The following is a 25,294-nucleotide window of genomic DNA, read 5'->3' as shown; positions in this document are numbered from 1 at the left end:
AGGGGGACCTTGCCAGGCTTAAGAGGTGGGCCCATGCCAACCTCATGAAGTTCAACAAGGCCAAATGTAAGGTCCTGCACCTGGGTTGAGGCAATCCCAAGGACAAATATAGGCTGGGCAGAAAGCCGACTGGGAGCACTCCTGGGGAGAAGGACTTGGGTGTGTTACTTGACAAGAGGCTCAACATGAGCCAGCAGTGCGCACTTGCAACCCAAAAAGTGAACCGCGTCCTGGGCTGCATCAAAAGGAGTGTGACCAGCAGGTCGAGGAAGGCAATTCTCCCTCTCTACCCTGCTCTGGTGAAGCCCCACCTGGAGTACTGCATCCAGTTCTGGAGTACAGAAAGGACATGGAGCAGAGCGGGTCCAAAGGAGGGCCATGAAGACGATTAGAGAGCTGGAGGACCTCTGCTACGCGGACAGGCTGAGGAGGCTGGCATTATTCAGCTTGGAGAAGAGAAGGCTCCGGGGTGACCTAACAGCAGCCTTCTAATACATAGAAGGGGCCTACAGGAAAGCTGGAGAAGAGGTTTTTACAAGGGCCTGTAGTGACAGGACAAGGGGCAATGGCCTGAAACTGCAAGAGGGTAGATTTAGATTAGATATAAGGAAAAAATTCTTTACCATGAGAGTGGTGAAGCACTGGAACAGGTTGCCCAAGGAGGCTGCGGATACGCCATCCCTGGAAGTGTTCAAGGCCAGGTTGGATGGGGCTTTGAGGAACCTGGTCTAGTGGGAGAGAGGTGACCTAGGGGAACTAGGTGATCTTCAAGGTCCCTTCCAACCTTAACCATTCTATGACTCTATGATGAGTAATGGCCAGATGGACCGCACGCCCCATGCGCTGTCCCCCTTTGCACCAATGGCAGGGAGGAGGTACCCAGGAAGATGGAAGCGTGGGAACGTAAGATCGGTTTGTATTTACTGATGTATTCCTCTCACTATACAACTCCATGAACGGTGGTGGTAAATTAAACTTAAGTTTTCTCCACAAGTCTACTCTGTTTTTCTAACCATCATCTTAAATGGCAGATTACTATCCTCCCTGTCCTTAATCTCAGTGCTTGAGCCTTGTTGGCTGAGTTTTCTCCCCCCACATCCCTCTAGAGATGGGGCTGGGGGGAGGAGTGAGCTGGAGACCGCATGATTCTTTGTTGTCAGCCTGGGCGGTCATTTTGAACCAAGACAAAAGCTTAAAATAATGATACAGTCCCTGTGAAAACTTTTTTGGATAACATCTGCACTTAGGATCAAAAGAACATGCATAACCCCTCCATGATTTTTTTAAATGTGTGAAAGCTGCCTTTATCAGCAAGACAAGCATCAGTACATGAAGCGTTTGAGCTCCACCAAGCTTCAAGGAGACATGTGATCACTGTTTAATAAAACGGCAAAGAATTAGAAGTGACTCTTTTGAGATATGCAATCCACGTGCTTATTCACTTTGGGTGACAGTAAGCCATAAGCACTTCAAGTAGCGAGAAGTACTGCTAAATGAAAGCCCTCCACAGAAGCTAACGCAAGCCCCCTCTACACTCAGTTTTTCTCTATGTGTACTTCAAAGAGAGACATTAAACACTGCAGGGATGAAGGGAAAGCAAGTAGGAGATGGACATGAAATTCACACACCCAAAGATACCCTGTTATTGAAAAGCAAAGAGAAAAGTCACTTACACTAGCACATGGGTGTACATGCTCAAATGAGTCATCACAAGAGGTATAAATGCTCAGTCTAAACTCCACTTTGGCCAGGCAGCCTGGGTAAAGGGGGTTCTTTGACCACGACTCATAGTTTGAATTAGAAGGCTGACAACAACAGTGAGCTCTCAGAAGAGTTACAGAAATAACCAACAAGATGTTGGTTATTGACAGAATTACTGGGCAAAGAGAGATTCTTCAAGCCCGAGTAAATATATCAATATCCTGCACCTGAAATAACACCAGAATAGTACTGAGTCTACTTGAATAAAGTTTCTCTCTGGTATAGATTTTCTTTTGACAAAAAGAACATCTCCCTCAGTGGAGAAATCAAGTCCTTCATTTAACAAAAACCATTCTGCATGCAAGCTGGGGTAGCTAAACCCAGATGCAGGATCTGTACTGAATCCTGCCTCAAGAGACAAAACAAGCAGACAAAGCATCCTCTAAGAAACTGAACAAAATGTAAAACTACAGAACTTTCTGAGTTAGGCCAGCATTAACATTATCTTCACGTGGAGAGGCACTAGAGGAAGGGTATCCAGTCTTTCACCCAGTAGGCATCTGACAGGAAGCCCAAGCTCAATCCTACTCCAGAATGCAAATACGAAAGCAAGTCAAACATAGGCCCTCCAGCCTCCAGAAATTCACTGTTACTGTAATTATGAACTTTTGTGAGTACAAAGCACAGAAGTGAGGAACTGGAATTAACTTACTCATTAACACACCGTATGACAATGCTGTTGTCAGACATTACTTGCATGTAGTGTCCCTGAATTTGCATCAAGAAACCATGGAGGCCATCTTGACACATCTGAGCTTCATACAGGTTTCTCCCTCTGAGTACTACGTTAAAGAGGTAACCCTATTTCAAGAGGAAAATGTTTCACAAGGGGAAAATTTGCATCAAGAGGAGAATTTTTCATAATGAGAACAATCAGCCATTGAAATAATGTCTTCAGGGAAGTGGTGGATTCCCCAGTACTGGACAGTTTTAAGATTCAGCTGAACAGGGTGCTGGGCTGGCTTGTCTGGATCATGGTTTTGCCAAGAAAGGTTGGATCAGATGATCTTTGAGGTCCCTTCCAACCAGGTACTCTGTGATTCTGTCCCGGGACAGAGACATCCAACATCACTGAAGCAAGTGAAGGAAAAGCACGGATTAGTACATCTACAGAAACACAAAGAGAACTCCTTCATGATATTAAGTATCTGTGGAATACCTATAGAAGCAGAGTGCTCTTGGAAGAGGAGCTGCAAAGTCAAGCTACAAATCATGTCTGGCACGGAGGATGCTAAAGAGAGGTAGATCTGCATCCCAAAACAGAGATACCTGCATTCACAGGAAAGTTTGGTCCTTCCACTCAACACAAAAGAACCTAATACCTCTGCTTCCACATAAAAACAGCCCTGCCCAAGGGTGAGTGTGGCTCCAGTAAACCCATCAGACTATCATGGACAGCTGTAAAATGTGTAAAATTTCATAAGGTTAGAGTGAATTTGTATTATGTCTGTTCTTGTGAGGATGCACCAAATGGTCATGAAGATACAGGAAAAACAGAAGCTCTCCTTCCTAACAGGAACAATTCATACTCATAAATCATTGTAACAATTTCCATAATCCAGGCACCTGCTGCAATAGCAAAGCTGACACTCAGGTGAATAAGGACTACCTGAGGGAAGGATAAAGAAGCATGACAATGTAAGAAAACCCAAGGCTTTTTAATCACACACCAAGAAAGGTGCTACATGGAGCTGTGAGCCTGTAGCAGTTAAATCTGTGCTTTCTCTCTGAGACCCAGGACAGACAGTCAGACTGGTGGTCGTGTCAAAATGGTCCGAGTGACTGAGTCACCAAATGAAAACAGAAGTTACTAATAATTTTCCAAATCTATGCAGCAGATTCAACTGACTACAACTAGGGCTAAGAATTTATACACATCAGTACTAGGAAATTCAGAAGTTCCAGAATGTGTCACAGAAGCAACTCTGAAGTGGCCACATTGATGACCACACAGTTTACCAGTTGCTTTAAGTCTTAAACTAAGGCAAATGGGAAACAAAATACTGTAATTAAACTAAAATTATGACAATTCAGAATTTTATAATAAATTAGCTTGATAATATTTTTCGTCTCCTGTCTTTAAAAAAAAGTGACCCACATTTGTAAAATCAAGCAATATAGTGAAATTCACATACTTCCAGAAAAAAAAAAAAAAGCAAAAAACAGTGAAAGCGGCTCAGCATTTTCCATTAACATTCCCCAGTTGATCTGATGCACTTCACGAAGAAATAGACAGTACAAGCGTTACAGGTCAGTAACTCCACCTAACCTGCTGCCTTAAATGACAGCCTCTATGTGCATTCATACTGTAAGTAATTTAAAGCAATATCCCATTTCTCAATATAGCTGGAAGAAGCTTTTTAACCTTCCACTTGAGTAAGACTTAAGAACTTGCCTCTCAAAGGCATCATCCTTGAGAGGCCTCTGCATTATAACCTGGTGTTGAGTGGTAATGTCTGAGCTCTTTCTGAATTAATCCTGATTAAAAACCAGAAGGCTACCACACACGTCACAGTCTCATCATGGTGATCTGGGAAGAAGTTCTTGGGTTCAAATGCTAAGTCCATTGGAATTTTTGGTCATAGAAACAAGCAAGGTGCTCCCTGTAAAAAGGCTCATCCTTCAAATAGACAGATGCAGGTTCCCTAACATCCAGCACATACAGTGCTGCTTTACTGGTAGTACGTGCAGTTCAGAACAAAAGAAGCAGAGGCAGTGTTGGGGGTGGTATTGCTTTTTTCCATCCTTATTTAAAAATCTAGCAAGAGTTCTAAAAGTCATCTTAAAGAATCAAGAGAATCCACTATAAATACTTGAATCATTTGGATTCTTCTGAGGATTGCTGATGTAATTGCTACCAAAAAAAGACTATTTCCACAGAAAAATTAAGAACATATTGCCAAAAATACAAGGGCCATCCAATCAAAAGCTTAAAAGGAAAACTTTTAATGCCATTAGGATTTCTCCACCAGGAAGCTGCAAGTGGCAGGATAGAGAAGTCTTCACACACTGGTTGTATGTGCACGGCATTTGCACAGAACTACAGAAACTCCTATTCTCTTCAGTTTAAGGCCTAAAATATCAGGCAAGCAAGCTAAGACAGGACACTCATGTAAGTCACACCAAACCACAAACCTCATCTAGTATGAAAAGAAATTCTTTGAAGAGGATTCTTTCCTATTGTTAATCCAGATATGTATGATTTGGAACTAGAAGGAAAACTCAATCCTCTGCAGTAGCTAACAGCCATACGACCAGACTAAATAAGACTGAGAGTCTGCTGCAAAGTTAAAATTTCACATATAAATGCAAAGATAAAGTATTGTGGTTTGTCCCTCTGTACCAAAAAATATAAAAAGACCTGAAAGCAAAACTGTACGGTCTGTGCTTGTTTCATCCTGCCTTAATAGAACAATCTGAGGAGTTGGAGAAAGCTGTGCTGCTGCCCTGGGTATGGCATGAGACACAGAGAGCTCAGAATTGCCACCTCCTGAACAGAAAGATTGATATTTCTTCTTGTCCTCTGAGTCAAAGAAGCTAATCTGTCTTCTACTGCTTCAAAGCTGAAATACAGCCAAGGATCTCCTCCACTTCCTCAACCTCTAACAGCTGAGGTTTCAGCCAAGCTATTCTGAGCTACTGGGAAGATAAGGCCAGGTAGGTTAAAAAAAAAACGCCAACAACATTGACCAATGTATTGTTCCTGAACAGCAACATTGATCCAAGAGAGGAGACAAAAAAGGAGAGGTAAGTAACTGACTGAGCCTGAGCTCACTAATGTGAAAGCTACGTTGCATCATAAACCCATGGCTTTTAAAATTCCCTACCTAGAAGAGGAGACCGCATCCGTATCCTTGTATTTCAATAATGAGCAGACAGAAAAGGCATTTTTGGTCAATAGTAGTCAGCAACTTCAACCAGAGCACTGTTCTAGGGTGTTCCTTCAATACAGCCCATGCAATGCACATGACGTATATCCAGAGAGTACACCCACATGCAGCACCACATAAATACATGCACCAACACAGCCCACTGACTGGGCAGATTCAACACTTGGCCAGTTGCTCCAAAGGCAGCTGGTCGACAAGACTCAGTGTTTAGAAGTGAACATGGGCAAGGGGGAGGCCAGTCCTGGCTACTGTCAGTGCAAAAACGGGACACGAGACAATTCTTGCAAAATTCGCTGCAAGGGTTGGTGAACTGATGACAACTCAGGTTAGATTCTGAGAGTTATTTTCAAGGACCGATACATTATTCTCTTGGCAAATTGACTGTCTAGCCTAGATCATGGAGCAGATCCTCCTGGAAACTGTGCTACAGCACGTGGAGAGTAAGGAGGTGATGAATTACAGCCAACATGGATTTCTAACGGCAAATAATGCCTGAGAAATTCACTGACCGTCTATGAAAGAGCTACAGCTTTGGTTTGCTGATGACACCAAGCTGTGTGGTGCAGCCAACACACCAGAGGGAAGGGATGCCATCCAGAGAGACCTGGACAGACTGGAGAGCTGGGCTCATGCAAACCTCATGAAGTTCAACAAGGCCAAGTGCAAGGTGCTGCACCTGGGTTGGGGCAATCCCAAGCACAAACACAAGCTGGACAACGAGTGACCTGAGAGACCCTCTACAGAGAAGGACTTGGGAATGTTGGTGGTCAAAAACTGACTACGAGCCCGCAGCGTGTGCTCAGAGCCCAGAACGCAAATCGTATCATGGGCTGCATCAGAAATAGAGTTGCCAGGAAGAGAGGCAATTCTCCCCCTGTATTCTGTTCTCGTGAGACCACATCTGCAGTTCTGTGTTGAGCTCTGGGGCCCCCAACATTAAGAAGGGTACAGACCTGTAGGAGCGAGTCCAGAGGAGGCCACAAAGAGTGTAGATTTAGGTGTGATATCGGGAAGAAATTCTTTTCTGAGATGGTGGCGAGACGCTAAAACAGGCTGCTTAGGGGAGTTTTGGATGCCCCGTCCCTGGCAGTGTTCAAGGCCAGGTGGGACAGGGCTTTCAGCAACCTGGTCTAGGGGCAGGTGACCCTGCCTGCGGCAGTGGGTTAGAACTACATGATCTTTAAGGTCTTTTCCAAACCAAACCAGTCTGTGATTCCATGATTTGAACAGTGTCTTACAGAATTGGAGGGACAACTTGGAAAGCAGCATTTTCAGGAATTGAAAGTTCTCCAAAATATTAAGGGTCTCCATATACTGAAGAGCTATTTGGTAAAAATGGCCAATTTTCAAATAAGTCTAAAAAAAGTCTTACAAAAGTCTCAAATCTGCAAAATGGAATGCCTTTGGAGAAAGGTTTGGAAAATCCTCTAGCAGTACTCTTATCTCTCTGATACAAGATCAAGTCCATTCTGTAACACTAAAACCAAAACCCATTTAAAATAAATACCTAGACATATACATATATTGCATAGAGTACATTCTGTGCAACAGCACCATGCAGCTAGACCAAACTGCACAGAAGTGTGAACTCTCTCTCCAAAAGAGGTCAATATGTTTATGGCAGATGTGTCATTGTAGCTGTGATGGCCTAAGGACATAAGCAAATCAGCATTTGCAGGGAGAGATTAAATCTTATTAGACCTTAGATCTTTAATATTTTAGTCAGGGGGAAAAAAAGCAATCCAAAAAACTGAAGAGCCTTTGGGCAGAAAAGCCTTTCTTTAGGTCTACAACAGAAATTAAAAACATTAAAGCTGAGTATCAGTTGAGAAAAAGAGCTCTGAAATTAACTAAATATTTTAATCCATTTCACAGCTGAGAGTAAAGGTAGGTGGCACCTGCAGAGGAAATCAGAAATCACATTAACAAGTGTAAGAGTGCGAGGAAAAATGTCAGAGCTATACCTCCTGTAAGAAACAGATAATCCACCTGGGGAAAGTGGACAGGTTAGCAATGTGGACAGGCGAGCAATGTGGAGGAGAAGGGAAGGTGAAATATGTTTGTAAAACTAATACTTCAGTTAGTAAGTCCCTGACACTTGATACCAAATAATGCCAGAAATATAATTGGCTAGACCTTCTAAACTGTTTGTCTGTCTCCTCAAGGGCATTTGCCACCATTGAGCAGACCTTTCCTTTTTGGCGATTTTTTTGTAGAACATTATTTATTCATTTCTCCTGTTGCTGCACTATCAATTATAAAGGCAGGATTTGATTGTGTATCCCAACATTACATACCTTTTGTCAAGTCACCCAAAAAACTGTAGCAAAATGACTGAATTTGTGAATGAGGGGAGAGCAACAGATGGCATTTACCTTGACTTCAGCCAGGCTTTCAACAGCCTCCCAAATTATTCTTGTATCCAAGTTGGAAAGTTGTGATCTGGATGGGTGGACAACTAGATGGGTGGACAAGTGGTTGAACTGTTGGGCTCAGAGCACAGCAGTTAATGGATTATCCTCTACCCGGAGGCTGGCGATGAGGGAGGACAACAGAAATCTAACTGGCACATGTCCAGTTTCCCATCTTTATCAGATAGACGGAGCGGGTGAGACAGTGTCCTCCTGTCAAGTGTGCAGATAACACCAAATTGGCAGGGAGACTGCTTGATGACTTCAAGGGCAAGAGTGTTATTGCCAGTCTGGAGGACTGGGCTAGCTGCACCCTCAAAATCCAACATGGATAAGTGCAAAGACCTGTCCCTGGCAGAGGAATAAACCCCCGCACCAACGTAGGCTGAAGACCAGCTAGTAAGGGAATAGCTCCGTGGGAAAGGACAACAGGGTCTTGGCAGACAGCAAACCGGCTATGAGACAGCCACGGGTCTGAGTAGCAAAGGCCATCAGCACCCTGAGCTGCACAGACAGGAATACAGCATTAGACCAAGTAAAGTGACTATATCCTTTTACTCCACACTTGTTAGCTCTTATCTGGAATGTCATGTCCAGTTTTGGCCCTCTCAACGCAAGAGTTATCCATAAACTAGAACAAGTTCAGCAGATGGCTGCCAACATGGTCAGGGGGCTGGCAACACTTCCCCTGTGAGGCCTTCTGCAGCAGCAAACAGGGGGAGGACAAGTGACAGTAGCCATGAACGGAGGCAAGAGAGGTTCTGATTGCCTACAAGGAGAAATTTTTCCCCCAAACCATGAAACAGGTTGCTGAGAGAGACTGGGAAGTCTCCAGCCTTAGTGGTCTTCAACATCATACTGGAAAAGCCCCAAGCAATGTGGTCTGATCCCAAAGCTGATCCTGCTCTAAGCAGGAGGTTGCAAATGAGACCTCCTGTGGTCCTCCTAGTCTGATTCCATGACTGACCATCACTCTTTCTCTTTTTTGAACTTCTTCCAGTCCTAATTCACCCTTCCTGAGATTTGGGGGCAGAGGTTGAGAGTTTTACACAGTATTTGTTTTATTTTCTATTCTCTTCCTCAGAGTTTTAAGACTGAATTTGGGTTTTTTGACCCCTACTGAGCATTAAAATGATGCTGTCATGGAATCATCTCCGATAACCCTAAGGTCTTGCTCCTTAGCAGCAACGATCAGCTCACGGCCCATCATTTTACATATGAAGCAATAATCACTTCCTCTGTATATTCATGATTTTACAATCATCTACACTTAATGAGTCTGGAGTTGTTCAAAGCCTAATGAGCAACTGGCTCCTGTATAAACTTGATGGCAGGACCAGTAGAGTGCTTCAGCGAGTATTTCCAGAGGAATTACTAGTAATATCAAACAGAGGGATGAGAAACACCGTTTCTAACATTCACTCTTTCTTTCTAGGGAATGTGTGGTGAGTATAAATTACCACTAGTGTCGTTTTAATTAAATTCGTACACTCTGACAACCTTCTGGGTTTGCAATCAGGTTGCACTATTCTCTTCTTTTCTTGTATATGCAAAACCTCATAGATTTACTAAGGAGCTATTCTTAAGATAATTTCTGATTTTGTCCTTTGCTTCCAAATGATACAAACAGATGACCTGTTCTCTTTACATGCTTCTTTAAAGCTTCCTGTAATGATGCTGCATGTTTGTAAGCCAAGTTGTCCATCGATGAAGAATATATGCCACCATAGGAGATACTGTTCAAAAGATTTCAAAAAGGAAGATGACATGCCTAGTAAAGTCCAGGATTTAAAATGTTGGCTCCCAAAGTAAAGTTGGCTCCCGAGAAACTGTGATACAAATTGAAAATCAATACTAAGGACGAGTTTGCTCCAGCTTGGCTGGCACACTTGAGAGGAACACGCTGTTCTGTCCATTCTTACAGCCTCATTAGCCCATGATTAAGGAGTTAGAATTAGGATGGAAGGTGCTGGGGTGAAAAAACCCACACAAATCAATGTATTAGCACTATAGAGAGAGCACATTCATACCAAAGGTGTGCTTCTAGACAAAGATTAAGAGGAGAATCAAACCATTGATAACAAACATACAGAACTTCCCACCCAAAATCTTACACCACAGTGTGTAACTTCAAGTGATATAATCAAGAGAACTAGACTGGGTGACCCTGAAGGATTAAAATGAAGGACAACGTGGCACACACAATTTTTTTTCTGTATTTTCCACAAAATTTGTTACTTTATAAAATGCATTAAAAGAGAAAGCCTCCTTAAACACTATGTGTGATAAAGAATGCTTCTGTATGTTCCCATTCATGGGCCAGCAACGGGCAAAGACTACTGAAGAAGAGCAGACAGCAACACCATCTGCTGCACTATGCTAGAGAATAGGTTGAAACTCCCAGGCTGTACTTAGGACACAGCATAAGTCAATTACATGAATTTTTAAGATCTGTTAATCAATCTTCTCAGGCATTCAGTTAATACTATGCTGCAACTCTTCCATTCACATCAAGAGATTATCAGTTACTAAAAGGATGGCTCAGATGCCATTTGTCACTTAAAATCCATTACAACTTTCAGAACAGAAAGTGGTTGTGCTTACTGAGATTATTCTTGCATCTAGAAGAACCTTCTAATATGACCATATTAACAAAATTGTAACATTCATGTAAGCAGTTAGCAAAATTAAAAATAACAGCTATTTTATGTCCCTTTTTAAACACTCCAAACATTGTTCGTATATCGTTCTGATAAATATTTCATACTACAAGTCTTAAAATTTGACATAGGGCTCATTAAAAGCCTATTTACATGACCACAAGATGATCAGATGAAAAACAGTTTGCAGTCAATATTAAATAGATGCATAACAAAACAAAACTAAATTACACATACTGGAGGCCTGCCAGGACGGCCCCTTTTTCTTTTTCCTTTGACTTCTGCTTCTTCAAGCTCACTGCCAGCATCTGAATGTGCAGTAGTTTCATTTGTAGAATCCCTAGGGGGGGGAAAAACACTAGATAAATTAAAATGATTTGAAATCAACAAGTAATCTATAACTGACTGATTAAATATTTAGTCCTAAACCAGGGAAAAAAAAAAAAAAAGTCAGCATTAAAAGGCTTGCCACTTTATTCTGCAAACTATGGAACTAAGCATTATTAGCTCTGGCAAAAAGCCTTACCTTTTTATGAGCTGGAATGTCATTTTATAGACTGGAAGTTATTTAAATTAACAGTTTCTTTTGAAACCATGTTACACTTCAAAAACTGGCTATATTAAACAGTACATTCTCTAAATGTCCATCCCACAACGTATTCACTAGTATCAACTTTCTTTTAATAAAAGCACTTCAGAGCTGCTTTCAAGGCCATGAGAAAACAAACTGCAGTCTAATCCAGCTATCACATCATTAGAACAGTTACACAAGTTCCTACTTGGGTTACATTGTGGTTTTAGTCACACTCTAAGACAATGGTATTGTGCAGCTGTTAATAAAGAGAGGATTAACACTGACCACGGTGCACAAACCAGAAAGCTCACTTTGATCTGAAGACATTTGTGATTCTTGCTTTAGAAAAACGTTTTCACTTGTACAATGAAAAAACCTTGGCACTGCTCAACAACTACTAGCAGAGAAGCCCACAGAATAATTTTTCAATCATTCCTGTTTTAGACTTAAGACCATAGTAAGTAGGAAAAAACATCACCCCAAGTTTCCTCCCGTCATCTTCCCCCAAGCCAGGTACACAGGCACTTCTGTTTTCAGAACAGATGTGGCTCCCTGAAAAAGTTCCGCTTGCAATTGCTCTTTTGAGGCATTAGATTTTGCCCAAGAAGAGGCCACAAGCAAAACTGTACCTGGTATTAATGTACTTCATTTTTAATTTGCAAGACCATCAGTGCATGAGATAACTCTAAACGAATGAGTAACTGTAACAATGTGCCAGACTACTCAAAGATGGGTCAAGCCTAAGCCTAATCAGAGGTGCCTTTAAATTCAGTATCATTTCTTTGAAGTGAAAGGAGTTAAATTGCTATAAAAAATAAAAAAATAAAATTGCTATATAAAAACGTGCAAGGGGAAGGTGAAAATCAGACCTCTTCCATTATTTAATACAGCCTCAAACATAATTGTTGGCATTTGTGATCTGATTTACAGAAACTGAGAAGCTTCAGCAAGCCAAGATCTACACAGATGTTCCATGTTGTCTAGGCTTTATTTTTTAATTTTATTTTATAAATCAGGAATACCTCACATATTTGCTGTATCACCAAGAAAGTAATGCAGAAATATACAAACATCATTGTCTCAGAATCAATAACATTTTGATACTTCTCTTTATTGAAATCATTGTATTATTCCAGGTCTGCCCTCGTTCAAATGACTCTGCAGAACTATGATGAATTTCTTATATTAAGACACTATTTCCCAACCTTTTCCAATTTCCAAGCACAAATCCACCAAGAGGTCCACAGAATGCTTTACAAAAGCTAGAATGCAGTAGAACATATATGAATCTCTTTTTTTGAAAGTTACTTACTGGATTATCTGTAAATACTCTACACTTCCCAGAAAACCAGACACCCTAGATTTAAAAACAGTATTTGAGTACATTTGAGTCCCCAAATCATACCCCTGTGAAACAGTATCTCTACAAAATATTGAAAATGCAACTTTATCATGATAAAGAGAAGTAACTTTTCAGCTTTACAAAATACGACATTTTAAAAAAATCAGTATCAAGCTACAAATTAAAAAAAAAATCTTGTAAAAAAGCTTAAAACCAAATAAAAGGTATTCCTTCCACAGTTCAAAATCATTCAGTAAAACAGGACCATGACAGTGAAAAAGCAATACAGTGAATATAGCTGAAAATTATGTCTATGCAGAGGGAAGTCTTTATTCAAAGACCAGTCACCAACACTGTAACTCGATTTGACAAAAACACAGATTGCCTCACAATGACAATATTTTTTTTAAAGTAACTTGAATACAGAAATAAGGAATCCCATAAAAATATCTGCTGTTTTCAACTGCTGTAGAGAAATTAAAGCCATTCTCTCTTGCTCTCTGTAGAAAAAAAACAAGCTTATCCCTGGTCTACACAGATCCTTACAAAAAAAAAATGTTAGGCATGATGTGGTCTAAGCAATACCCCCTTTTCCTGAGGGGAATGCTCCAGCATTGCTAGCTTACAAAACCTCACTCCTAACATCATCAGGATAAAGATTTTACTCTATTAAAACCAGATTCAGTGGTCTTCCTAGCAAATGGCTCAAATACTTCCCTTGAAACATTAGAGCTACATAAATAAATTCAACTGTACTACTGTTCTGCATGCACAGTAGAAGTACAGTTGAATTGGTTAATTACAGTAGGTCCACAGAGAACTTGACTGACTTATGGCCTCTGTTCAGGTCTAACAAAAGCTACTGAGATTTGTGTATTTGGTTCTGGAAATTTCAATTGCTTTGGAACACTGCATATGGAAGGAAGAGTTTAATCATTAACCACCCGTAGTGTCAAATCCGATAACCATGCTTCTCTACTATTTTTCTTGTAAAACTTCTTTGATTTGCTGGAAGCCTTTTAGGAAAGACTCAAGAAGTAAGCACTAAGCGTAAAATACATCTAATCCAAATTTGAGACATAAACAAAGCAGAAAATCTCAAGGTGCAACATACCATATGCTAAGGTCAGTGTCCAAATTGATCTGACAGTTTACATTTTGTTTCGTCTGTTTTCAACTCTCCATTCATAGTGAGGTGATCTAGACAAGCAGCTCAAATATAAATGATTAAAATTAAACAAGATGAATCTCACTCTAACAATACATGACGCAGACGGGAGATTTATTTCTGGCAAAGAATGCCAGTATGTAAGGAGTAAGAGGAAAACATTAGAAAGTTCCCTTTAATCCTCACATTATTTGGAGTAGGGAGACAGGATCAAGGACAACCTACAGTCTTTGGCTGATTTAACATTAAAATAAACACAATTTCAAGCAGCAGGGAATTCTGTCTGAATCATGCCACTCCTACACAAAAAGGCCCTTCCACTGTAGCCTTAAGTCCCTTCAGTTTGGGAGGCAGTGCTGCTTGCTTCTGTCAAGGCTTTACAGCTGCTCAGGGCACACACACGCAGGCTCCTTTTCTTCTTATTTCTGAACTCGGAGGAGGAATAAAACATCTCTTAACTGCCTGCAGTTCTGTCAGGTTTTTAACACTCATTGAGAGGAGCATCTGGCCAGCATCCATCTCCTCGTTCCCTACACATCTTGCAGAACTGCTAGGAAGTAATTTATCTGGTGGCAGTCATCCACATCTTAATAGACCAGAATTATCCTACCCCTGTTTTACGTGTGTGTGACTAGTCAGCTGAAGGGAAAACTTAGGCTTAGTCACAATTTATCTTTGCTGAAGCTGCCAGGAGGGAAAATAATCTGAGCCCTAAGGAAATCTGCCTTATCTAAGAGGAGCTGGCAGTGCCTAAGGCTAAATCCTTCCTCTCTGAGACACCTTTGACATGACAGAGACAGAATTTGGCAGTGTGAGAGACCTACAAGACTGGGGTGGGCCGAGAAAAGAAGACAAGTGGTAACACCTTTTATGGGTTCACATTTACTCTGTTTTTCTTTCTGGTTTCTGTGGTGGCTAAAGCATCCTAGAAAATCAGCAGTAACTCCAGGATCCCTCCTAAAAACTCCAGGTATTATTCCAAAGCTATTAGCAACAAAGCCATTGAAACTAACCACATGGTAACGAAGAATTAACAGATTACTGGGCAGCCCTTTACCATGTCATGCTTCTGAAGAACATATTTCCATTGACACAGTAAATTTCAGATCTTTGCAAAATAAACCAAAACAAATTTACCTTCCACTATTATATAAAGCCCTAATCTGAAGTTAGGGCTCCCCCTAAAAACTCCCCTCCTAAAAACATACCACACCATAAACCTATGTTCAGTTTTCGTAAATAAAAATGCTTCTATAAGCTTTTATTGATGTTAGTGAGGTGGCTCAAGTTTCTAGTAGAGATAAATTCAGTAATTGCTACCACCAGACCCATCCTGTGAAGAAAAGCATTCATGAAGAAAAATGGCTAAATGTACAGGCTCATGAATCATGGATGAATCAGCTCTCATTGTTGATCTTCAAAATCTAAAGAAGAACATGCCTCATAGCAAACATGAGTCATCCCATTGAGAGCAGACTCATAATAGTCAGTCACCCAGGTCAAAAACACCAGAGGTTTTTTCCCCTACATCTAAAACACATCTAAAGCGAAATCCTGTCTTTACTGCATTCTGAAGCCACTTGTCTGAATACAGAAAGATTAAAGATTTCTCCTTTCATGTTCCCTCAACAGAGAAGAATTTGGGAGGAATATTCAATACGATCCCAAGCAAAGTATTATCAAATTGACTTCAGGATCCTTTGTTCAAAGGGGGTAGCCAAAAAAACTAGAAAATATCACGAAAAAGTAGAAAGAAGGCACACAAATTGTAGATTATAAAGCTACTTATTTAAAAGCGAGAAAGAAAACCTTGCCCTTCTCCGTGTAGAACCGGATTGTGGCTTCCCAAACCTAAACGTGTGAAGCTGATAACTCTAAACTAAAGATTGCTTCAGACTTTCTTCCCTTTAGCCAGACTCCTTTCTGATGAAAGTCTGGTTGGGACATGTATATGTTTAAAAAGCCTGATAATGACATCTCACCAATATTTCAAATAGTGGAATTAAAGGATTCCCAGCTCCGCCAGAAAAAACACCATACATGTTTTCTTTCATTTTTTAAGCTAGCATAACATTGGTGGCTCACAATTGTCCTCTGATTCGGAAATATGTTAACATCTTTAACGTCCCTCAGGTTTTCCAGCTGGTGTGCAGAGTTAGCAAATCTATTAACATGCACTTTTTAAGCTTAAACTCTATGACACTTCATTCATTTAAGGCCACTCAGCTTCCTGAACTGGGAATGGGAATATCCCTTTCCTACTGTGGCCGTGACAGAATCTCCCAGAATTTTGTCCGCGGCATATTGCACAAGCACACTCTCACCTCTTGAACATGGCACATGCAAAAAAATGTGAACTGGGAAAAAAAAAGTTTCCAAATCTACCCTCAAAGCAAAGCAGACCCCCCTGGGCTGATGCTGCCCCCTCAGCATAATTTCTGACTTCACCCACAGCAGATAAATTTTATTTGGAAGAGGTTTTAAAAATGTAAGAAAAAATGGCAGCGCAGAGCACGTTATTGTTAAGTTCAGACAAATAACTTTACAGTTGTCCAAGCATTCAGTTTCTTGAGTCAAGGCACTAGAGATCTGAGTCCTGGAACACCGGTCAGCCTTGAGAAACTGCTAATTTCTATTTTTGTAACCTCATTCCAGGCAAAAAACTTAACGTTTGGTAGTTATCTAATGTTATCACGTGCCCGTGCCCAGGCGCCGCTTGAAGAGTCTCTGTGAGGGGAGGCTGGGGCTGCCCTGAGCCGGTTCTGGCCGGTTGCAGCTAGTTCCCACAGCGCCAGAGCCGCACATGGCTGGGCCCCTCAGAGGGGGGCTGTAGTTTTCGTCTGTTTCTCGCAGCCACCCAAATCTTTTTAAACTTATTTTTCCCCAAGACGAGCCTGTTTTGCCTGAGGGCAACTGTTCAGTGGATTCCCAGCCTTTACCTTGCCCCACGGTGTTTCTCATCTCGTTCTCTCCCCCGTCCTGCCGAGTCGGGGAGCGCCAGCTGCCGACAACCAGCCACGGCAGCCCACCGCACCCGATACAGTGCCATTTTGTTCCTGTTTCTAAAATTCCTTTCCAAACTCTACTTGATTCACTCTCCAGCTCCTCTCATTATAGACTTTCACTCCCTTCCTTCCAGTAGTTCACCTGATCCAGGCACAGTGATGCTCCCGTTTGCATAAGCCACTCCAACTCACCAGCAAGATCGAAAGTAGCTAATGCCACTCGCCCTCTTCAACTGCAGGAGCCAAAGGCTTTTTGCACAACAAATACAGCTTAATGAATACAAATATATTGTAAGAAAGAATATGAAACTGGAATATACAAATATGGTCAGTTATGACTAAAGCCCATACACATTTCTGAAATCTCACAACATTCAGAAGCGTAACAGTAGCAAAGATTTTGTTTTTCACAGCAAAATTAAATCTCCACACATATAAAGAAATATCTTTTAGATTAAGTGGTTTATTTTCTTTATACATTTTTTCAGCACACAAAAACTCAGGAGGCCTGGTACAGTCACATTAATCTGCACTTCTCTCAAGCTTGTGCTTTTTTCTCACAATCACCTCTTCGTTTACTTCAACGTTTTTAAACAGAAGGTTTCAAATACAGAGAGAAACTTATACTCACTGTAGTACTGGCAAATCTGAAGTAATCATTTTTGCAGCACTCTTGAAGTAAGAGCTACATAGAACTTCTTCTCAAAGTAATTACAAGACAACTACTTGAAAACGTCTTTCATGAAAAGAATGTCAAAGGCCAGTCTGTAAAAGAGAGAAAAATAATTGTCAGATGAGGTTCCAAAATAGTCATACGCTGAATAAAAATCACTGTAAGCAAAAATAGTCGATTTTGAAGTAGCATCACTATTAAACCACATGAAATTAAGAACAGATGTCCCCAGGACATCGTTATCATATTCTTCCATTCAGTTTTTACCTGTTTAGGCAACTTTATTTTTAAAAACAAAAATAAAAATTGCATGAAGTATTCTGCATTACCTCCCACATTTGTCTACACTAACACTAATGTAAAATTACAAGCAGAACTCTGAGTAAATGTAAATAAACAAGATAAATACATAAGCCTATGAAATCAGAGAACATGATGATCTAGATTTAAGGTATTTGTTTTCTAGTAATACAATAAACTAAACTTGCAAGACAAAACTTTGGTTTCATGAGGAACAGTCTTTCCTAGCTGTGAATCAAGTCAAAAGATAGTCCTTTAAAATGAGACAGGTTTTAATAAAAGATATTATTCCTGAAAACATTCCCTTTAACGGAATGGTTGTATTTCAGACTCTCTGGCTCACTGTTTTACCTAACTGAATTTCATAAAATAGTTAGAAGCTATGCAAAATGTCTAAATGCAAGAGAAAATGTTTTAATTTGATGAAACCAAAGTTTTAAGTTTAAACGATAAACTGACTGCGTCAGTGGTACCACCACACCCACTAGCAACTACCCAAAAGACTAATCAAGGAGTTGACTAATGAGAGCAGACATGACTCTAGCATTAAATAATGGCACAATGTGACAGATTAAATAATCTCTGATGTAATAAAACACAGAGCTGCCACCTCTTTCTTTCAGAAAGGACACATTCTGGAGAAACTAAAATGATTTGTTTCATTCTCCCCTTTCTACAGAGTAACACAAATAGCTGCATGGAGTACAGCAGCTGAGCAAGGAGGAATGAATACCAAGAACTTAACTGTGTGTTTTTAAAACATGGGATACTTTAAATATCTTTTATTTAAATATTTAATTTCTTCTCAATGGGCAGTCTTCTCTGTGGTCCAGTAGCTTTGCACAAGACAGGAGGAAAATCAGTCCAAGAAGATGTAACACGATCTGCACTGCAAACGGTATCAAATAAAACTGCACCAGTCTAAGCAAAACAGTGCAACATGTAAAGTATTATTTTCCATCCTACTATATGCACATCAGTATTCATTTACCAAAATCTTAACGGTACAGCATGAACAATCTTTTTTTTGCCTCTAGTTATTACAGTTCAAATTAGACTCAGATGCATACAACTCATCTTTTCAGCACTCGCTACTCTGTGGTACCAACAGTCATACTTTCAGTGTCTCATCAACACATTTAAATTCCTCACTACATACAGATATCTCATTGGCCATTTTTTCTACTGTATTATTAGCAAGCTACTTTGCTGCAAACCAAATGTTAGCAAAAGAGAAGTCTGTTTAGAACCAAAGGTACCACTCTATCATTAATGGTTTAAAGGGCATCATTTTCCCCAGCCAGTACACCAGGTTGGTATAAAAGCCCTTCAGTTTCACTGTGAGACACAAGTTAATCCGAGCTCTTCATAAACAAAAGTGTTATGGAAATAGCACAAATAGTGTGTCATCATCATAGAATCATCATAGAATAGTCTCGGCTGGAAGGGACCTTAGAGATCATTTAATCCAACCTCCCTGGAAGGGACCTTAGAGATCATTTAATCCAACCTCGACTAGATCAGGCAACACATGGGGACCGAACGGTCATATAACTTCTTTTCCTAACAGTGTTTATTCATTAGAGATACTGGTCATTACTATGTTTTTAAGGATGTGATTACCCTTCACAGGGGAATAACATGTCCATTCAACAACATAAAGCAACCATTTCAAACTTTGAAAAGAATTTCTTATAAACAAAGATAATATCAGACTCAGTTAAGTTTTGTGTAGACTTTCTATACAAAGAAATGTTCAGATCTCTGAAATGGGAGAGGTTCACCACAATCAGAACATCGTGCACTCTGGTGGTCACAAAACATTAATATTTAGGTACAATAATATTTAATGAAATCCTGAAACAGAAGAAAACTTTCAGTTAAGCTTCTGCAAATACATTTTTTCCTCTTGCCATGCCAATTTGATGTAGATTTTTGCAATACCTTCCCTTTGTTTAAAACAGAAGAAAAAAGTGTTTTTTCATACACACACAAGCACTCATACACACATGCTATTTCCATATGCTAACCAGACCTTGAAGGAAACCTATCCATCTTGGATCTTCAGATTATTTAATTCTAGCAGGATACCCGGCATCAATCTTACTTCTCAGAAGAGCTTTCAAAAGAAGTTCAAGAAAATTTATGTATGTTTCATGTGAGATCTTTTCCACAGATGTTTAAGGCATCCTGCACAACCATTACACAGAATTTCTTTTTCCTTTAATTTTCTTTTTTTTAAACTTAGTTATCACTCTTCACAACCATTGTGCTGTGCATGCTCAGAAAGATCAATCAGCACCATACAGCTGCTCTAGGAAAGTGCTTTCACACACAAGGAAAAGAATACTTGCTCAGAGACAACTTATTTGAAAAGCAAAATCCTAACCTAAAAAAGTATGGAGTGAAGGGTAGAAAGCCAGAAGGAGACGAGAGGAGCTATTTCATTCAGAAGCGACTGAAGAACTAAGGAATCTGAACCCACAGCCTTGACACTGCTATTACATTCTAGGTGCTAAATCTTTTTTCTTCAACCCAGATACTCAAATGAAGTTAGAAAACCCTAAAACAGTCTAATGACAACTGCCTTGCAACTTCCCTCAATAGTAACATTCCTCTACGTTCACAGAAACACCACCACTTGCTTCCAAAACTCAGTCTTAAATTATCATCCATGTTGCTTAGGCTTGGTTTGGAAATAAAATAAGGCACTAGAGTGACTAATGAAAAGCTGAGTGTGCGTAGAACAGTGTTCCCAATTTAGTTACGCCATTAGGTTTGACAACTGTGGAAAAATCATTGAACCTTACGAACTACCCAAATGCGAAACTTGGTATTTCTTCTGGTTTTAATAGAAGAAATACCTGGGTTTTAAAGATGATGTTCTTATAAACAGGAAAATCAAACTCTCCTCCTTTTGGTCTCATTCAGCCCGAGAATACAGCCATTGATTAAAAAAACCCTGAAAGCTTGAGACAGATTGTCATTTTGTCACCTTATCACACAGAAGACCAGGGGGAGGAACACTTTATACTTCTGCATTGGGTTATTTAAACTATAATAAATACTATATAGTTGAACAAGACATTTAACTTGCAGTCATCTGCTTCTATTTCAGGAGTTTAAAACAAAACTTTTTTTTAGTAAGTTTGCAGCTTTTTAAACCTGCACATCCATATTCTAAGGTGACGTGAATTTATGCTGGCATAGTTAAAAATAACCTGTAGAAGAATATAAAGCAGGCAGCAGAAGACACCATCCAATTGAAGCATATGATGGGAAAACAAATAAATGTTTCTCTTGCTTTTGTTTTTTTAACCATGTCTAATAATCAGGGCAGACACAATGACCATTATATCACAGAATCAGAGATTGTTAGGAGTTGGACAGGACCTCGATATAAAACTGCTTCTTTAAAAATACACAAAAACCTTTTCTAGTAAGTTGTCCCTTTTACGATAATTTTTCTTCAATAAGTATCTCATACAGAGCCTAGCTTTAAGAAAGGCTCTACAATTTTACAACAATAAATATGATACATGCAGTCCATCAATATTTTCTGTAGTTTCTATTAACATGAAAAGCTACCTGTATTTTTTGCAGTCTTTAGATTGTTTATTTGCCTCTCTAGTGCTGCTGAGGTTATCAACGCATTTTAGCCAAACAGCAAAGAAAGATTGTCACAATTCCTGGAATTCAACAGAGTTATATCAAGCAAATATCTGGTATCAACAACCAAAGTTGACTACCTTTATTATAAACTAAATAACTTATAACCTTAAAAAGCTAAAACCAAACCTTAAAACAAACAAACAAAAATCAGCTACTAAATTTAGCAATAAGAGTTACATGATTATCCATTCCATTGCCTAGAAGACATCCAAACCAAAACACAACTGGTATTTGACTGAGTCCCCTTCAAACCCCCTTTCCTTGTTGATCAAGTGACCTTGACCCATCCATACGCAAAATATATTCAAACGCTGGCCCATACTAACAAAAGTGGTGTCTTCTGCTATTTAACTGGTAATGCCTGTATGCTATAACTTCATTTTCTATTTAAAATGAGTTGGCTTTCTCCCTCGGTACTCCCTGCTACATCTTTTCCTGAAAGTTAAAGAATGATAAAGCAGTAGCCTTCTCCATTCCAGAAAGAACTGAAAGAAATTTGAGAACTCCAAATGCACTGCTTCTACAAAGATGAGAAGCTGGAATAGGTGATGGTGTGCCATGCTATGACACAGCACCTTAAAACAAGACATGTTGAGCTCAAGCTTTTCATAGTAGTTTAGAGATAACATTTGTCTCCTCCATATTCTTGCCCAACACAGCATTTGATGGCTTGTAAAAGTGCAGCATCAGCAGCAAACAACAATCCCGCTGGAAGGCAGCATGTTGCACACCAAGGCAGGGATCCAGAAGCTTCGATCAACAAGGTGAGAGAGGAAAAAAGGACCCTCCATGCAAGCAGATGAACTGTAGCCTTTTACTGCTTTATCCAACTCCAGGCACGGAGGTTAAACCCTTCCTGGCCACCTATCCCATCTGCAAAGTGAAAATAACGTTTAGAAATTGGAAGTGTAAATTCTAAATCTTGCAGAACTAGTAACTAACCCTATAAGAAATTTACTAAATGTTGTGATGTGCTCTTCTTCACTCAGGAGTTTTTCTTTGCTTTGGATTAACATACTTGTGTAAGTATAAACTTTATACCTACTACAGGTAGAAATAGATTAATTCATGTTGACCCGGCAGCCACTTGAACTGAAAGCCAAATTAAATGACATCTTTCACCTCTGATTTTGAAAATAAAATCATTTAAGGCCAAACAAAACATAATGCTTATTTAGACTGTCTTTAAGATATTTCACTGAAGTTCTATACAAAGTCCAAATTTCCCTTTATCACATTTAATAAGTATCTAAACCAAGACTGAAAGTCCAGGTGATAGAAAAATTAATACTAAGTTCCTTCGGTACTTAAAAGTGCACCGCAAGTTCTGCCAAAATGTGATCTGAAATATTCTTAATCCAGTTTCACCATGGCAGAAGGAGGTATTATTAGGAAATAGCAGGCAATGACTTGTTTCCTTCATCTTTCAAAGAGCACACTGGACATATTATTATTACTGTTCCACATCCTTCTCCTAAACATGTGCACCTGGGCAGAAACAACCCCATGTACAGGTTTGGGACCAACCATCTGGGCTGGAAAGCAGCTCTTCCAAAAGAGACCTGGTAGACAACAATTTGAACGTGAGCCAGTGATGCACTCCTGCGCCACACAGGCCAATAATAACATCTCCTGGGCTGCTTTAGGCAGAACGTGGCCAGCACATCATGGGAGGTGGCCCTTCCCCTCTACTCCAAGCCGCTAAGATGTATTTGAAGTGCTGCCTCCAGCGCTGGGCTCCCCAGCACGAGAGAGACACAGACATAGTTTGTTTTGCAGTAAAGGGACAACTTCGAACAGTGTACATAGGGCTTGGCAAGAGGCATTGCAGGAGGAAAGCTACCAGAACAGCAAGCTAAGGATGGACAATTATGTTTTTCCTCAAAAAATGTCAGTGAATAGTTAACACACAGCAAAAGGGAAGCGAGCTCACAGATTTGTGTAATTCAAGAAAAACATGAGGCGAAGAACAACATGAGACCGTACACGAAATAGTAGATGTCTATTATCATTCACTAAAGTTTCTTTTTTTTTTTTCCCCATTCTTTAAAGATATTTCCAGATACATTACACAAACATGTGGGAACAAGAATTACGTCATGGCAACCCCTAGCTGTCCATTCAATGTTGCCTTCAATTTCAGTTGTCCCCTCAGCTGCACTCTTAACAGTTGCACCAACACGTAGGGCTGGCTCTATAGGCAAAACAGCTGTTGCTGCCTCCTCTCACCAAATGCCTTTATCCTGGAAAGGTCCTGCCCAGCCAGTCAGAAAAATATCCTCAAGTCTCACTTTCTAGTGTGCATTATTATTTTGTGCTCTTCACAATTACAAATGCAAGACCTCACACTGAAAGGTCACGCAGATCGCTCCTTGCAGAGCTGGGAATAAAGTTCTTAAATGACAAAAACCTCCAAGTCACACTACCACATTTCTATACTTAGTTTTCTGTCTCCACAAATATGTGAACTGCCAAAACCAATCAGTTTCTCCATATCTTCTGGCACTATTTCCAGAAGGTAGCAGCTAATTCCTGTACGGTGCCTGTGTGTGCCGAGGAACTGGCATTAATATTGCACTGGAAAGCTGATACAATCTTCTAATCATGGTTAGAACAGCATAGTTGATTCAAATGTCACACATCACTCACAATTTTGTTTGATCATCTCCAGTGTTCACTGTGATAATTTTTAACTATATTATCATATACTGCTTCCTTACAACACCTAGGATGGCTAACACTAAAGATATTAATCAAATGCAGTGTGCAAACAATTGCCTGTAGATCTGAATTGCTCAAGAACAGCAATTTTATTCTTCTCAATTTGTAATTTTTTAAAAATAAAAATAAATTTGATGGATTTAACATATGAAAATGAGCTTGCTTTCCCTTTGTTCTTCGTACAGACGTGTCAGACATAACTGGTCCTCACTCTGCGGACACCCAGTGAGACACTTGACCTGATTTTCTGCAGCACTGAGCATTCACAACTGTGATCGAGATCACTGGGGGCTACGGGTACTCCATTACTCATAAAGCAAATAATTATGGACTGTTTGCACAAGACTAAAAGTTAAGGCACCGAGTTCTAACGCTAGTCCAGTATCTGGATGATTAAGGATTAAATTAACAACTTGCTCCTTGCCACCTGTCCATCAGGGTAACATCAACTATTTACTGGCTTTCTACCTACCTGCTTTGAATATACAACACACATAACAAAAGGACTCTAGAAAGTTAGCTTCTACTATCCTCAGACTGTGAGTATGAATAGATGGATCCTTGAAGTCTTCTGCTTCCCTGCACTTTTATTTCCAAGACCCAGAAGGAATCTTGAGAAGATAAACTGACTCATCTTTTTAAAACGATGCAAGACCACTCAGAGTCACATGTAAGCCCACAGGACAAATATAAAGCCAAGGAAGATTTTGCCAATCATAGAAACGATGGAGTCATCCTCCAAACAAAAGCCTGAGCAATCAACGAAAACTTGCAACAGACTGCATAATGACATGGATAGCGTAAGTGTCCACCATACCTTAGCCTGAAGTTTTAAAAGACAGTTAGCAAGACGGTGAAATGAGGGGCATCCTGTTCTGTTGATTCCTTAGTCAGCCAATTCAGCTCGCTAAGACTACAGCAGGGTGGATTTAGATTAGACATTAGGAAGCAGTTCTTTACCATGAGGGTGGTGAGACACTGGAACAGGATGCCCCGAGAAGCTGTGGGTGCCTCATCCCTGGAAGTGTTCAAGATCAGGTCAGATGAGGTTTTGAGCAACCTGGTCTAGCTAATTTTAGTGGGCCAAGCCAGGGTTCCTTCCAGGAGGCTCAGAAAC

At 40.1% G+C, this 25,294-nt stretch overlaps 1 protein-coding gene across 1 annotated transcript in view; it reads right to left on the bottom strand.

Annotated features, from left to right (window-relative positions):
• Positions 1-17,471, bottom strand: part of LOC104279369 (cohesin subunit SA-1) — a gene marked incomplete at its 3' end in the record, with an annotated part of 136,558 nt that extends 119,087 nt beyond the window's left edge. Inside the window, exons 1-2 of the mRNA XM_009876635.1 lie at positions 17,443-17,471; positions 10,960-11,062 (exon numbers count right to left, since the gene is read on the bottom strand). Coding sequence (XP_009874937.1) covers positions 10,960-11,062; positions 17,443-17,471 — 132 coding nt within the window. The remainder of the gene's footprint in view (positions 1-10,959; positions 11,063-17,442) is intronic.
• Between the last annotated feature and the right edge of the window lie 7,823 nt (positions 17,472-25,294).

This window comes from Apaloderma vittatum, unplaced genomic scaffold, assembly GCF_000703405.1.
Source record: "Apaloderma vittatum isolate BGI_N311 unplaced genomic scaffold, ASM70340v1 scaffold719, whole genome shotgun sequence".
NCBI lineage: Eukaryota > Metazoa > Chordata > Aves > Trogoniformes > Trogonidae > Apaloderma > Apaloderma vittatum.
Note: the sequence above shows the minus strand (reverse complement) of the source record. Positions and strands in the feature narration are given on the sequence as shown.